The following is a 15074-nucleotide window of genomic DNA, read 5'->3' as shown; positions in this document are numbered from 1 at the left end:
CCCCCGCGACCCCGTAAATTAGATTGCATACATTTACATAATGATATCGTTTCAAAGTTAGATATTGACTGGCCGAAGTCAGCTGGGATCGGCTCCGGCACCCCCCCGCGACCCCTTAAATTAGATTGCATACGTTTACATAATGATATCGTTTCGAAGTTAGATACGACTTGATGAAAATCCGAATAAAATAAACATGGTCTCTAATGTGTTTCATTCTAGCCAAATTAAAAAAAAAAAATTGGGTAATAAATTAAAATGAACATTAATCATATCATTACAAATATATTTTTTTATGAATAATTTCACTGACATTTGAAGGGACAATATAGTTTACAAATGTTTCCTTTTTACTTCAACTATACAAATGTGTATGTAGAGGGAGCAGGGGGGGGGGTGGGCTCTGTGCAAGATGACAAAAAAAATTTCCCAGTCACACTAATTGAAGATTTTATGACATTGAATTGCTGACCAGATTTGTTTGATTTTGGACAGTCGAACAATTTTCCAGCTTTTTACACTGTGACAGTTGCTGCCGTTATTACTGTAAAATGGTGGTGGAGCACCACAAGTGTTTCCTGTCATGGTCAATGTGCACGCACACACACACGCACACACACACACTAAACCACACACAGCGTCATTTGTGAATGAAAAAGTGCCATTGGCGTGTGTGTGGTTCCTTCCTCCACTTGGGTCCCTTTGAACGTGTGCGCTCCCTCTCTCGGAGGAATGCGCAATTGGCGGGGGGCCAGGCGGGCGCTCCTCCGAGTGTACCCTGCGAGAGGTTATGTACTGTATAATCTTACCTAAGGCTAGCCTTACCTAACCTTGCCTTATTGCTAGTGAACGCAAAACTATCGAACTGAGCGATGCGGCCTAACGCGACTGAACGCAAAACATTCTTCCGCGGCAATAAATGGAAATCCCATTCTTCCCCCCATTGTAGTATGTTTTGTGGGAAAGAAAATGGCACTTGGTGATAGAGTGCATTATAATAATAAAGTAATAACTTCAAGAAATTCAATCAGCTGAAAAGCTACACAAAGAGGATAAAGAATATGTGTCTTTGAGTATGTTGTTGTCTGTCTGGGGCATTATAACACTGCCGCATCGACGCCTTCGCCGGTGTGTCGTGTTTCCCTTGAAGTGTTTGCATTCAGGTCAACGTAAAGGTCAAAGGCAAGATGGGAGTGGCAATAAACCGCTTGAAGCCTCATTTTGGAATCATTGCTCACTCGTCCTACCATATGTGCCAAAACTGTTGCTCATTGTGATGTCATTTCCATACTTGACAGTCGAGTACAAAGCGGTTGTTTTGCAGTAAATGTTATCATTTTCCGTGGGGAAACAAGAAAAAGTTTTGGTTGAGTCAAAAAAAAAAAAAAAAAACTGTTCCAGTGGAACAAGTCCGACTCATTCAGTCTCACTGAGTCACTTCTTGCAGCGTGCGCGCGCACACACACACACACACACACACACACACACACACACACACACAATTTCCCTACCGCTCTCACGAGGACCCGCCCCCGGACCCGCCCACCACGCCCCCGTCGCTTGCCCATTGGCTGACAGGCTTGGAACTTTGGCGGGCTTTTTCTTCTCCTCGTGACTAGCGCCGCTCTCGTCAGCGCGGAAGCACGCGGAGGGTACAAAAGTTCAGCGGGGTGGTTGCCCCAGCCACTCATAAATTCCCCCCCCCCCCACACACACACACACACCTCCCCAAACACGTAACCCGCCCACCCTCACTGAAACCACCAGCGAGAAAGTGAAACTTTTTTTTTAATCTTTACATTACACATTTCTCTTCACACAGAAACCAGCAGCATTTATTTACCGAAACGTAGATGGGGGGAGGCATTTACAATAACTTAAATCACACGAAACAATGTTCCCTGTAAGTTCTACAAACAATTTCTTTCAAGTAAAAATCAACTAAATGCATGGCTTCCTGGAACACATAAAACGGATGCACACAACATGACAAAACATTCGTACAACATTGCGTGGAGGACGATACTACATTGTGGAGCGCTCACTCAATGTTCTGGAGTGCCAGAGAACATCGTGGAGCATCCGCACAACATCGTGAAACGAACCACAAAAAGATGTGAAGCACCATACAACGTGGAGAAGTGCCACACAACATTGTGGGGTGACTACCTGACAATGAGCAACAACCGCACAACAGGGAGAAGCAACCATAAAACATTGTGTGAGTCCTACACAACAGGGTGGCGCATACACACATTGTCGAAAGCACACGACATTCTAGGGGCCATCAGATAACATTGTGGAGCAACCATGACAGCGTTGTAAAGCAACCGCACAACATTGCGGAATGACCAAATAACATTACGGCGTGCCAAACAACATTGGGGGGGGGTGACAAAACGTTGCGGCGCATCCGCACAACACCGTCGAGCGTGCAGACAACATTGTGGAGGGCCCACACAATGTTGTAGAACATTCAACACAACCCTGTGGAGCGACCACGCGACCCTGTGGAAAGACCACACAACATTGAGGAGTGACAAAACCTTGCGGAGGGACCACACAACATTGTAAGGGGAGTCACACAACACTGGGGAGCATCCACACAACACCGTCAAGTAACCACACAGCATTGTGGAGTGACAAAAACCTTTGAGAGGTATCACACAACTTGGTGGAGCATCCAAACAACGTGGCTGCGTGAAGCCGATCGTCATTCCTCTGAGAGACTTGCTTAGGAGGTGCTGCTGTTTTGATGAGCAAGGAGGCCCAACAGTTGACTCTTTCACATCCAAAAGACACACGCCACTTACGTACGACGTGTTATTTTTTTCATTTGGATGCTTATTGAAGGGAGGCAGGGCAAAGCGGAGCCGATTCCAGTCTTTGTCGGAATAACGGAATTCAATAGCAACACGGCTCAAGTGGACACATTCGGTGACACGAGTGCGCGCGTCGCAACGTGGCGGCGATCTGGCAACATGAGACGCCACGTTGCCATGGCAAGGCCCCGCTGAAAGGCACGGAACGCTCTCCCCGGGAAAGTCTGACCCAGAGGACCAGTTTGGCGGGAAGACTGCGCCTCGTGTGTGTGTGTGTGTGTGTGTGTGTGTGTGTGTGTGTGTGTGTGTGTTTATCATTTGTCATTCAAGTGTCACAAAATACAATTAGGTACGCCTACAACAGTACTTGGATCAAATATTCATCATTTTTGGACTAACCGTTGTTTATTATTGAGGTTGTGCATTGGAGCAGTTCACGGACGGCCCAGCATCACACGGGGAGATGTTCCTCATAATTCGGCTAGCTTATTGAACTCCCAAAATATTAGAAACAGCTCTGCGTGACGCGCCGTAGGTGTTCACTGAAAGCGCCATAATGATGAGCGGCGCCTTAAAAGGAAGATTTTGTTTTGTTTTGCTTTGTTTTTTCCCAAGCAGTTCTGCTACTGGATCTCAATGCTGGTTGGAAACGAGTTTTATTTTCTTCCTTCGTTTTGCTTATTCGGTCCCACAAGTCTATGCACGCCGCGGCCTTCTGCTTCCTTTTGGTCCCGCCGCCAGTGTTTGGTTAGCGATAACAGGTAGTGGGGGCAGCGGGGGCTCGATTATCAGCTAACCTTGAGTTCGTTAGCACCACCGCCGTGTGATAGGGGCGCCCGTGCGGCTCGCTCTGAGCTTTGCCGGAGTGTTTTATGGCAGCAAACACTTAGATGGGACAGAAATGTCATCAAAGTGATGTGTGCAAGGTTACAAAGATGAATGCAAGATAAAAAAACAAAAAAAAAAAAACCAAAAACGAAAGTTTGAAGTCAAAGTCACCCTCAATTTCATTCAAATTGTTCAGGGAGGTTTAAAAAAACGCTCATTCCTGTCGGTGCATCAATGAGGTATTGAGCCGTCAATACTTAGGGACAACGTAAGAAAAATTTTAAATCATCACATTGTCGTTATGGGAAGCTGTGTATTAGATTTTGAGGGGAAAATGTGATTCATTTCAGTTTGGAATGAGTAAAAAAATGCAATGGATGTGAATTCTGAGTTAGTTTTTTTTTTAAATATTTCGTTTGATGATCTTACACATTTTTTAAAATTATGTTGTCTTGATGTGAGGACAAATGAGATTGATTTCCTTTTAGAATAAAGCTGTAGCATACAAAATGGGGGGAATCATCTTTCAAAAATCGATGTGTATGAATTCTTTACCGATGCACGACAGGAACAAACCACCGAGTGTGAAGCGGAATAATTCAAGATTTGTCTCACTTCTCCTGAGCGTGTCTTCAAGTGGCGTCACGGTGTGCTGCGCCCCCTACTGGTGCGAGCGGGCACGCTCAGGTGGTGCAATCTGGCTGCAATAAGAGCCTGACCGGCCGGAATTGTGCAGAGTCACCGTGACGTGGCCAATGAGTCACGGGTGCGATCTGGGCCAGCTGGTGACTCACTCTCCCAATATGCTCGAGTGTGTGTGTGTGTGTGTGTGTGTGTGTGTGTGTGTGTGTGTGTGTGTGTGTGTGTGTGTGTGAGATCACTTTCACCCCATGACGAGGCCGGAAACGGGACCAACTGTAGGCCCGGGGTCAAAATCGGACCTACGCATCCTTTGATGTGGTCTACTTGAACACATGATGTGATGACATTGGATTGGATTTGATCCAACTTTATTGTCAAATGTGCTGTATGTGTAACAACATATGTACATCAGATGTCCATAAAGACAACATGAAACATACAACGTAACAAGTTTAGTACAAAAAGCAATTGAGGAGATATGCTGCTCGCCAGGTTTAGTTCCTCGTACTGTTTGGCGATCAAAAAAAAAAAAAAAAAAGTTTGTGTCACATTGCTTTTGTCTCGTTCCTTGGATGAAATACATTGTGTTTAATAAAATAAATCAACAAAAGCAGCGAAGAATCCAGTGCCGCTCAATTCATTTCATCTCGCCATTAAGTTAAGGGTACATCAATCCAAGCAGTTTCTGACAATATTTGTATTTGTTCCTCCCCTTTTTGATGGACCAAAAGTGAGGGGACAGGTGTTATGGCTGCCATTAATAGAGCGACCCCTCACATTTAGCCAGGATGCGAATGATGACAAAAGCAGCAGGACGAATTCTCAAGTGTTTGGGCCCAAATAATATTTGCTCATGTTCAGCCAAAAGCTTCGCAACTCATTCGATGGGCTTTGCAGTGCCGATGGACAATGACCCGGAGCATACTTACAAAAGCAACCGCAAGCAAAGTGGAATGTTATACAATGGCTAAGTTAATCGGGGAACACAAAACTAAAATTAAAAGTACTAAACTATGGCCAGCCGGACCCTTTTGATGTTTGATGCTTGTGAAAATGTCATGGCGGAACTTTGGAAAATCGACCATTCCAAGCAGTTTGTGATTGATCAGTGTGTTCTCATGTAAAAAGAGTGTCAAAAAAGAGAGAAAAGATGACTGAATATTAACATTTAGAAGTAGAAGCAATGACATACTGTACATACATACACATGCATGGCACGATACACGCACGCACACACTACTAACTACTACTACTACTACTAATCCTGATAAATAGCGATACACGCACGCACACACTACTAACTACTACTACTAATCCTGATAAATAGCACGCACAGAGCTTGCAAAGTTTATCAAATGTAAAATGAACATTAGTTGCCATCAAACGCACATTTTCACAGTTGCTGTTGGTATTTTATAGAAAAAAACATCTTTTCACAATTACTTTTCTCAATTTTAATTTTTTTTTTGTCCATGCAAGGAAAAAAACAAAACTTGAGATGCCAGGGGAGATTGTGTCAATTTGACGCAATGAGGCGGTTATACTTGTACATAATCTGAAGCGGCTCCTTGTGAGAGCATCAAAACATCCATTAGAGATGATTGGATGCTATTTTAAAGGAAAGAGGAGCGGGCTTAAGATGATGACTCAGCGCGCGCACGTGTGTGTGTGTGTGTGTGTGTGTGTGTGTGTGTGTGTGTGTGTGTTACCTGAGACCGACGAGGTGAGTCGAGGCAGCACCAAAGCAGAGTTGAGTGACTCCACCTGTTGTCATTGTTGCGATCGTCCACAAAGTGGTGGACACGCCTCGGAGCGTTCTATGAAAAGGTCACAACATTAGGAACACGGAACATTCTAATGATGCAAGGGAGGGAAATCAAGTTCCTCTCATTTCACCTTTTTATAAAGTATCACAAAATGGACAACTGGTTCACTGCGTCAGGCACTTGAGGTTGGGGGGTGTGGGGGTGGAGGGTGGGGGTTGGGTCTTGATTCTGTGGAGGACTTCATTTTGATTGACCTTGGTGGGAAAATCAACAATCAATGAGTGAAGTTGTGTTTGTTTCAAATGTCCTTGGGGTCATGTGCAAGTCGCTCCATGTTTAATTATCAATCGGAATCTCCATAAAGACGTCAATATACACGACAATATTGTCAACACTGAGGACTTTTGCAATTTTTTTTTTTTTTTTAATATTGGAAAATTTATTCATTCGGGAGAAAAAAAGTCAGCCATTCTGTTTTATTAAGAGAACATTTTATGATTAAAAAGAAAATAACTGTTGTTTTAAAGCGGTTGTTGGATTTGCATTTTGGTTAAACTGTGGTTGTTTAAGTGCAGTTCAAATAAAGTCAACAAGAATCTAGATTTTTTTCACAATTCAACCGTTCATTAATTTTTTTTTTCATTGCAATTTTTTTGGGGGGATGAGAGGTAAAGTATCTCTCACTTAATGCTCTGAACGTCTGGCCACAAATTATACTGGATTTTTCCTATTCTTAGGTTAACCCGATATCCGAATGTTCTGAACTCCTCTTTCCCCAGCTGTACTACTTCAGCTGACCTCAAGTTGCAATTCTTCGGCCAGCAAACAAGCGGCGGGCTCCATTTTTGCCCCGATTATTTCCCGTTTCATCTCTCCTGGATCACGATTGCTCGATTATTTGTAGACCATCCTTGTCGTGCGCAATAAGTGCAAACACAATCATACAAATCGTGACAAGCCAACACCTCAAAAAAGTATGAAACGAGACGACAAGCAGTTGAAGAGCACTGTCAATATAATTATGATGATGGCGATGACACGCGTGACAGCATTGGAAGAAAAACAAAAAAATCAAAGTACATTTCTGTTGGTTGGTGTTCTTGCCAGGATATTCCGACATGCTTTAAAGAACATCTACAAAAATAAGACCTCGGCATCATTCCCGATAGGGCCGATGCAGAAAAATACAATCTGTATGTACGGATATTTAAAGAAGAATATGTACAACCAGACAGCAAGAGAGAGGAAGCAGGCTGGGCTGTAACCAAGGCGACGATAAACTCTAGCGGCCCAGCCAGGAAACAACGTCCAATAAAGACTCGGTCTTTGAAATCAGTCAGCTAAACCTGCACAGCATAAAGGAGGCACAAATAAAAGCATGACATTTTACTTTTTCATAAAAAAAAAAAACAAAAAAAAAAACAATGCAACAGAGTATTCAATCCAGCACATAATTTTTTTTTTTTAAAGTATAGAATCATTGGACTATGAACTGAATAAAAGCTTCGCTAACTGTGAACTAGATCCTGAAAACTAGGAGCGCCATTGTGTGGCCAAAAAAAAAAAAAACAAAAAAAAACATCGGGAACATTTTTGAGCTTGCTCTCCTCATAGCCCCGCTATGACGTCACCAATTAAAACTACGCTCAAGAAAAAATAAACAGCAGCTCAACTCCTAAAACTGCTAACTCAGCTCCATTTCTACCAACGTATTCGCAGTAATTAGGTTCAGTCAACAATGAATTCCAGTCAAAAAAAAAAAGAACAATATTAGGCCTCAACGCCATGCGTCAAGGTTATCAGAGAAACCCCATCCGGTCGGGAGTGTGAGGTGGGGGAAGCGCATGAAGCACAGCCAGGCCAGACAAACTTCCTGGAAGCAGGAAGTGACTCCTCACCAAGGGAGTTGTGAAATTCCAGGATTTGTATTAAGTTGGACTTTCCTCGAATTTAAGGGGATTCAAAGAAATGACGCAGGAAATATTACAAATTTGTGGTTGGCTCTTCATTTGGAACGTAAAGCTTTTTTTTTGTTTTTCAGGGTTTTTTTTGTGATGCAAGCCAAACTAAGAGTTACTAACGCTGACAAAAAAAATAAAAATAAAAATTTAAGGTACTGCGATGCCCTCGCTTGTGAGCAAGGAGAGCTCAATTCCCCATCTTAAGTCCTTGTGGAAATTTACTGTGACTTTTCCACCTGCTGTCTAACTGACTAACTAACAAGCTTCATAAGTCACGGTCCAAAATGCGAACCGCTCAGTCAAACGGAAAAAAAACAAAAACTAATGCGCACAGCACCAAAGCAAATGAAAGGCCACCAGCATCTCAATTGTGATTGGCCGGCAGGGGCAGCAGGGGTGCTGAGCGATCATTGGTCAGGGTCCTTTTGAGTTTCACGCCCCTTATAAGGTTCAGCATGTCCCTGTCCCCCCTCTCTTGCATCAGGCTGTCTTGGTCCAGGATGGAGGGCGGAGGGGGCTGCCCATGAGTCGTGAAGCCCAGGATGGAGTCCTCTCGCTGGGCGTGGGGAGCCTGAAACTGGGCCCTCTGCTGGTGGAAGAGCTTCTGCTGCTGCTGCTGCTGGTTTTGGAACTGGGGATGGGCCTGGAGCTGGGTCTGCGTCAGCGGTTGGATCTGGTTCTGGATCTGAATCTGACTGTGAACCTGGGGCTGGTTCTGCTTCTGAAGCTGCCGCTCGTGGTGAAACTGCTGCATTTGCACCTGGTGGTTGAGTTGTTGTAGTTGCTGGTGCTTGGCAATGCCGCCCTCTGGTGGAACGGTGGGTACGGGCACCGGGATGGGCATCTGACCGGGCACCAGCTGGTAGTACGGCGAGTACGAGGAAGAGGAGGATGGCGGCAGGGCGCTGAGGCTCTGCGTGGAAGTAAAGAGTTTGTTGTAACCTAAGCCTCCTCCGGATGTCGCGATGAACACATTCTCGTCGCTCCCCGGGGTCGTCGGCCCCATGGGGACCTGCGGCGTGCAGATCGGGATGGGAACCCCCCCGCTGATGGTGCCCCGGCGGTACACCGGCTTGGTGGACGGCTTGCGCCGGATGGTGGCCGTGTGCGAGCCGCCCGTCAGCTCCGTCTCGGCCAGCAGGCTGACGGTGGAGGCGGGACGCTTGGACTGGGCGAACTTCCGGTACTGGAGGCCCAGGTCCGAGTTCCTCGGGATGGTGGAGGACTTGTCGAAGTCCGACTGGCTGACGCCGCCGTGTGACAGGTGGTGCAGGGAGATGGAGTCGCTATCCCCGTGGAGGGAAATCGACTCGTAGTCGACTGGAGAAGGAGAGCAAACAAATGCGAGTGACGTCGGTGCACTTTGGTTGCTAGATTTTGCAACTTTTCAAGACTATCCATAAAACACCCGGCAACAAATTGAGCTACCTTTGAAATTTGTTTGATAACATGTACACGCTTTCAAAACTTGACTCAACACATACTGTTGTTTTACCTGTAAACGTCAGAGAAAAAGAAAAAAAAAAGTCAATTAGCAGCTTTCCAAAACAAACAGAGCCACCCACCTTGAGCAAAAGGCAAAGAAAAAAAAAAAAAGGAATAAATCATTTACTGCGGCGCTCTGTCACGTGGGCAAGGAAAGCAACGGTGGCTGCTGCAAACAGTCAAACACGCAAAGGGAAAATGAGAACACTCGCAAGGAGCCGCCGTTGGCCGCAACTCTTAAAACAAATGCTCGCACATTCAGCCAAGCTGACCAACTCCTGACGTCATTCACTCGGCTCTGCCTCTTAATGGCTCACAGCTGACACACGAATTCGACAGCACGTACACTGAGCGCATTGTATGAAAATGTGTAATATATATATTTTTTTACATTTGCTTTAAAAAAAAAAAATCATTCAAATTTGCTGTGGTTTTTCAGTGCCTGAAATGGATTTGCGGCATTTCCATTCATTTCGACAGGCAAACGTGGTGTGAGATGCAAATCAATCGAGACACAAGCTTGAAATTCAGCTATTTGAACTGAAGGTGAGGAGAGAATGCGAGCAGGATGACGTGAAGGGAAAAGGAAAACAGAGAGGCAGCCAGAGACCTACCATAGAGGAGAGGCTCTCTCTTTACAGCTGGAAGACAAGGAAGTTTTGTTTTTTTAAGCAGGGAAACAACATAAAACCGAGATGACGGACAGACAGAAACGCTGAAGACCGGCGGAAAAGAGCGCACGTGCGCGCACACGCGCGCGGCCCTTACCGTGGGTGTGGATGGTGTCCTCGGAGCAGGACGGCGTGGTGGTCTGCGTGCTGTAGCCGCTGGAGCAGTGCAGCGAGTCGCGGCTGCTGCGCGACGCGTCCGCCGTCAGCGCGCCAAGAGTCAAGGCCAGCTGATCCCGGGCCGAACACGACTGACGGGCAACGAGAGACCAACATTAACATCCAGGTTATTATTATTATTATTATTATTAATTTTTTTTTTTTTTTTGGTGCTCTTATTCACACGTACGCCTGGCTAATCATTCGCAGGCTCGATAAGCAAATTTCTTTCGAGATGATGTCACACGGAATTGGGCATGGTTGCAAGTCGTGAGTCACATGACTCGACTTTAATGTCTCGCCTGTGCATTGAGATGAGGCACAGCTGCCGTGTGTGTGTGTGTGTGTGTGTGTGAACTACCTTTCCAGAAGCAGACATGGCACGGACCCTCTCGCCATGCTGCGGGTAGGCGCTGGGCGGGGGCGCCAGGAGGCCGTTCTCACCGCCCATGCTCGCAGAAGCCAGCTGATTGGTGGAGCCCATTGCATCCTGTCACACAAACGCACAAACTTTAGTTGAATGAGCCGCTGCCGAGGGCGACAAAGCGATGACGGAACACAACAAGTATGCAAAATGTGGCAAGGGAATTAAAGGCAAAATGATGGCAAAGTGGCGATGGTTTCCATGCGTCCCGATGTGGCAAATGCTGGCGTGGAATCCGGGTGGCTTTCAACTTCAATTTGAACATGAAAAATCCCAAAATGAAAAAGTCACAAATTTGGTCATCCGTTGTTGTTGTTTTTAATGTAATACAAATTCAGGAAATGCCATTTTTCAATGTTTGGCTCAGATAAAAAAATATTTCATGGAAAAACAGTCCATAGAAGTGAATTTAATTTTAATATTTCATCGATAGGGTTAACCTGTGTTTAAAAAAAAAAAAAAAAAACTCAATGAAAAATTGAATTGTTTTTGGGCACCGTAACACTTAGATTTGTACACCTTGTTGAAAGTCTTACAAGAACAAGTTATGAAGAACTGGCAGAAGAGAGGACCTTTTTACAATTTGATAATCGTTTAAGCTTATAACCCAGAGAAAATTTGCTCATTTTTTCCAACGTGTTTGAATGTCATCATCTTTGTCTTACGTTGTTAATATAAGAAAAAAAAAGTGATATGTAAAGAGCTGATAAAGGTCAATAAAATCCAGCGGCCCATTACTTCATCCACTAATAACATTTCCTGCTTAATAGTACATTGTTTAAATATAATATTTAAGCAATGGATATTTGAACACAAACGGTGAAGTAACATGTAGACAGACAAGATGACAATCCTCACAACTACATATTATTACTCCGATTGTAGCTTACCAAGTTGTGTCAGTTGTGAAACTCTTATTCGTCCGTTTGCATTCCATTGCCCCCCTTTTTGAGTTATGAGTTAGTCACTGAACAAATTCAACTTGTAATTCAAAGCAAAAATATTCATATCAATGTGGCTTGTTGATCCATTCCGTATTTTCACTTTGAACTGACACGTAAAAACCAATTTTCAATTTTTTTGTCTGACAGTACTAGACAATAATTAATTTTTTAAAAATCTGTCACTTTTTCATTTTCGAGTACCAACTGAAAATGAAAAGAACAAATGAATCACAGACGTCAACAACTATACACAGAAGGAGGGAGATGCGATGAGGCGGACAACTACCACAATGCACCAAACGACAAAAAAAAAAGGAGGAATTTAGTGCGGCTCACGGTGGTCATATCCCGGCGGCTGACCCGGCGGCCCGGCGCGAGGCGATGGCCGGGACCGGCTGCGTAACCGTAGCGACCGCGGCTGCCCTGTCGGCCACCCGGGCGAGAGGGGGCGCTCCCTTCGCTGAGGGAGCGGCCGCTTTCGTCGCAGCCGATCAGAAGGTACTGGGAGGAGCGCTGCTACACACATGGAGAAGCGGCGTGTCCTTTTTTGGGCAATTCACGGGCAGTTAGCCAAACGTCGGACTGTGTGCTATTGAACAAGCAGTGGATTGTCCTGAGTTCTCCACAATTGGAATTGAGGTGCACTTCAACTTAAATAGATATTAAAAAAAAAAAAAAAAAAAAACCCCAATGGTCCACATCAGCAATTTTTGCTGCATTTTCTTTTCTTGCCATGACTCACCAGGGTGCGCTCATTGAATATTTTCGCAACCTAATGAAGCCTTAGAAAAGGGACTTGAGCAGCAGAGCCCACAGTCGAAATTCTCATTCCCAAAACATCGTCCTCTTAAAACATCGCCTGCAGGACAGTGTCAGCCTGGCACATTATAACATAGATACACACAATAAAATGTTTTGACATGCAAATGACATTAGTCCCACGGTACATGTTCAAAAGAATAGAAAGTACTCCGGCTGCCCCTTTTTTTTTTAAATGCCTTTGTTCATTAACTTTTGGTCGTGTCGACTTCATTTGAGGAAATATGCATTCACAATACACCGAGTAGAGAGTCGATGCTCACCTGGATGTGCACGCCATCCACAGCACAGCTGATAGAGTCCAAGGAAGGGACGTGCCGCACTGACCCAGACTGGTAGCTTATGAAAAGGAAAGAGAAAAGAGTCGTGAGTGTTAAAAACTGAAATGTGCGTAAAAATGAAGTTCAGTTTGAGCGCATCTTACCTGCTGACGCTGCCTTTCCTGGACAGCGTGTTGCTGGGTGAGGCTGGCGGTGTCTGGTAGGTGTAACTGAAGTCAGAACCTTTTAGGTCCAAGATCACCTGCGGTGGGGAAAAAAAAAGAAAAACAATCTCAGATCAGAATCAGGTCTCTACCAAATGTGGAACCATCTCCGATCCTTATTGCACACACAAATGTATTTAAAAAAAAGCTGCTGTGAATCGATCACTAACAACAATTTAAACATTCCACCAGATGGCGCCAAAGTGATATGCTTATTATTGCTTTACCTTGAGCCCCAGAACTAGTTTGTAAGCAAATAACGGCGGGTAGGTTCCAAGGACCACAAATTGCAAAAATATAGCAATCAGCAAATGCCAAACCACGCATATGCGGGGGTCCACCATTCACTGGAATTGGTCATTGGGACCTGCAGTGTAAAAGCGTCCAGAGAAAAAAAAAAAGGAGCCAGCGGGAAGGTGGTCGTGGAAGCGTACCTGCTCGCTGGCTGGTGGCAGTTTGTTGGGCTCGGCTGTCATCGTGGTGAGATCCTCCAGGATGGTCTGCAGGTGCGTCACCTCACCCAGCATGTTGATCTCATGGTCCTAAGCAGTACATGGGGCACCATCAACACATGGACTGCTTCTATTAGCGGTGGCGCACAAACGCGCACGCACGCGCGCTCACACGCACGCGCGCTCACACGCACACGCGCACACACACACACACACACACACACACACACACACACACACACAGACTGACCAGCACCGGCTTCAGCATTGTGACAAAGGTGCAGTAGCGCGCTCTCTCCTCGATGAGTGCCCGGCACACGGCCCTCTTCTCCGTCTCCTCCAGGACGGCGTAGCGCACGTTGACGTCCTGCAGCGCGCTGTCCAGCTGGCCGCGCACTGCGTCCTTCCCTAACACACAAGACGCACAGGACGGAGCGGCGCGGCGTTAATGTCGCTAACTGTTTCGGGCAGATGTATGTGCTCACACAGGGAAAAATGACAAGACAGTTGCTGTCGGCAGGGGGCAGTAGTGACTACGATTTCACACAGAGCACATCAGCAAACGGACTGCCTCAAAGCTGTTTCTCACATATGCGTACTTGACTGACATTCTCCTTCAATATTCGTTGTGACGACTGCAGGGATGTCCGGTTTATGTGGTAATAGGTCACGATCCAATCAGAGCTTCGAAAGCACCCCAGTTAGAGAATCAGAGGGTGTAAAATAGGAGTCGGGGCGACTTTCGAGAGGACTTGAAGCAAAGTTGCTTCCTCTCATTTTATTATGTACGACGATACAACATTCGTCAGCCATTCCAACAAATTCATAACCAAATCGACCTCACGTAAACGTTCTCACACACACACACACACACACACACACACACACACACACACACACACACACACACACACACACACACACACACACACACACACACACACACACAGGCACATAAAAACAGCAGACAATTTTGTTCAACGGCGTCTACGGGTGGGAGCACCGTGGGGTCAGTGGGATCGCTTTCACAGAGCCAACAGAAGCTCAGTGTCGCAGCGCGGCTAACACGCACGCACGCACGCACGCACGCACGCACAACGTGCGGCTGTGACTCAACGACCGCAACACGACGATATGAACGAGAGGAAACATGACGACTTTGCTACAATCACACATAGTCAGTATAGAGCTTGAATAACAGTGTACATTTTCTGTCCACTCAAAATAACTCCACACGCAGTCAATCAATGTCTCAACTGCTAGCAACCAAAGTGAGCACACACCGAAGTGAAAATGTCCAAACTGTGCCCAAAGTGCCAATAGTTTGTGTGGCCATCATTAGTCTATATTCCGCAATATACAGCCATTTGAATTAGTGACGTACACATAGGTTTCCTTTCTCCATGGTTAAAACAAAAGCCCTTCAAGCGAATGTAAAGGGCCTCCGGCGCTTGTTGAGAGAAAGCAACAGTTGGCAAAAAAAGGGCGATGTTTGCTAGGGCTCGTGTGAAGCACTTTCTTTGCACGTAAAAACCAGTCTGTCTGCATTCCACACACACACACACACACACACACACACACACACACACACACACACACACACACACACACACACACACA

The 15074-nt window shown here is 45.5% G+C and overlaps 1 protein-coding gene across 4 annotated transcripts in view; it reads right to left on the bottom strand.

Annotated features, from left to right (window-relative positions):
* Positions 1-7055: 7055 nt before the first annotated feature.
* Positions 7056-15074, bottom strand: part of mtss1 (MTSS I-BAR domain containing 1) — a 40424-nt gene continuing 32405 nt past the window's right edge. Inside the window, exons 7-15 of one of the 4 annotated variants that reach the window (XM_019879401.1) lie at positions 13705-13862; positions 13437-13544; positions 12943-13040; positions 12782-12857; positions 12036-12215; positions 10693-10821; positions 10273-10423; positions 10119-10145; positions 7056-9339 (exon numbers count right to left, since the gene is read on the bottom strand). In XM_019879401.1, coding sequence (XP_019734960.1) covers positions 8384-9339; positions 10119-10145; positions 10273-10423; positions 10693-10821; positions 12036-12215; positions 12782-12857; positions 12943-13040; positions 13437-13544; positions 13705-13862 — 1883 coding nt within the window. In that variant the 3' untranslated portion in view covers positions 7056-8383. The remainder of the gene's footprint in view (positions 9340-10118; positions 10146-10272; positions 10424-10692; positions 10822-12035; positions 12216-12781; positions 12858-12942; positions 13041-13436; positions 13545-13704; positions 13863-15074) is intronic. The other 3 variants (XM_019879402.1, XM_019879403.1, XM_019879404.1) reach the window with 3 other exon arrangements.

This window comes from Hippocampus comes, unplaced genomic scaffold (genome assembly GCF_001891065.2).
Source record: "Hippocampus comes isolate QL1 unplaced genomic scaffold, H_comes_QL1_v1.1 scaffold44, whole genome shotgun sequence".
NCBI lineage: Eukaryota > Metazoa > Chordata > Actinopteri > Syngnathiformes > Syngnathidae > Hippocampus > Hippocampus comes.
This window is presented reverse-complemented; position numbering and strand designations above follow the sequence as displayed.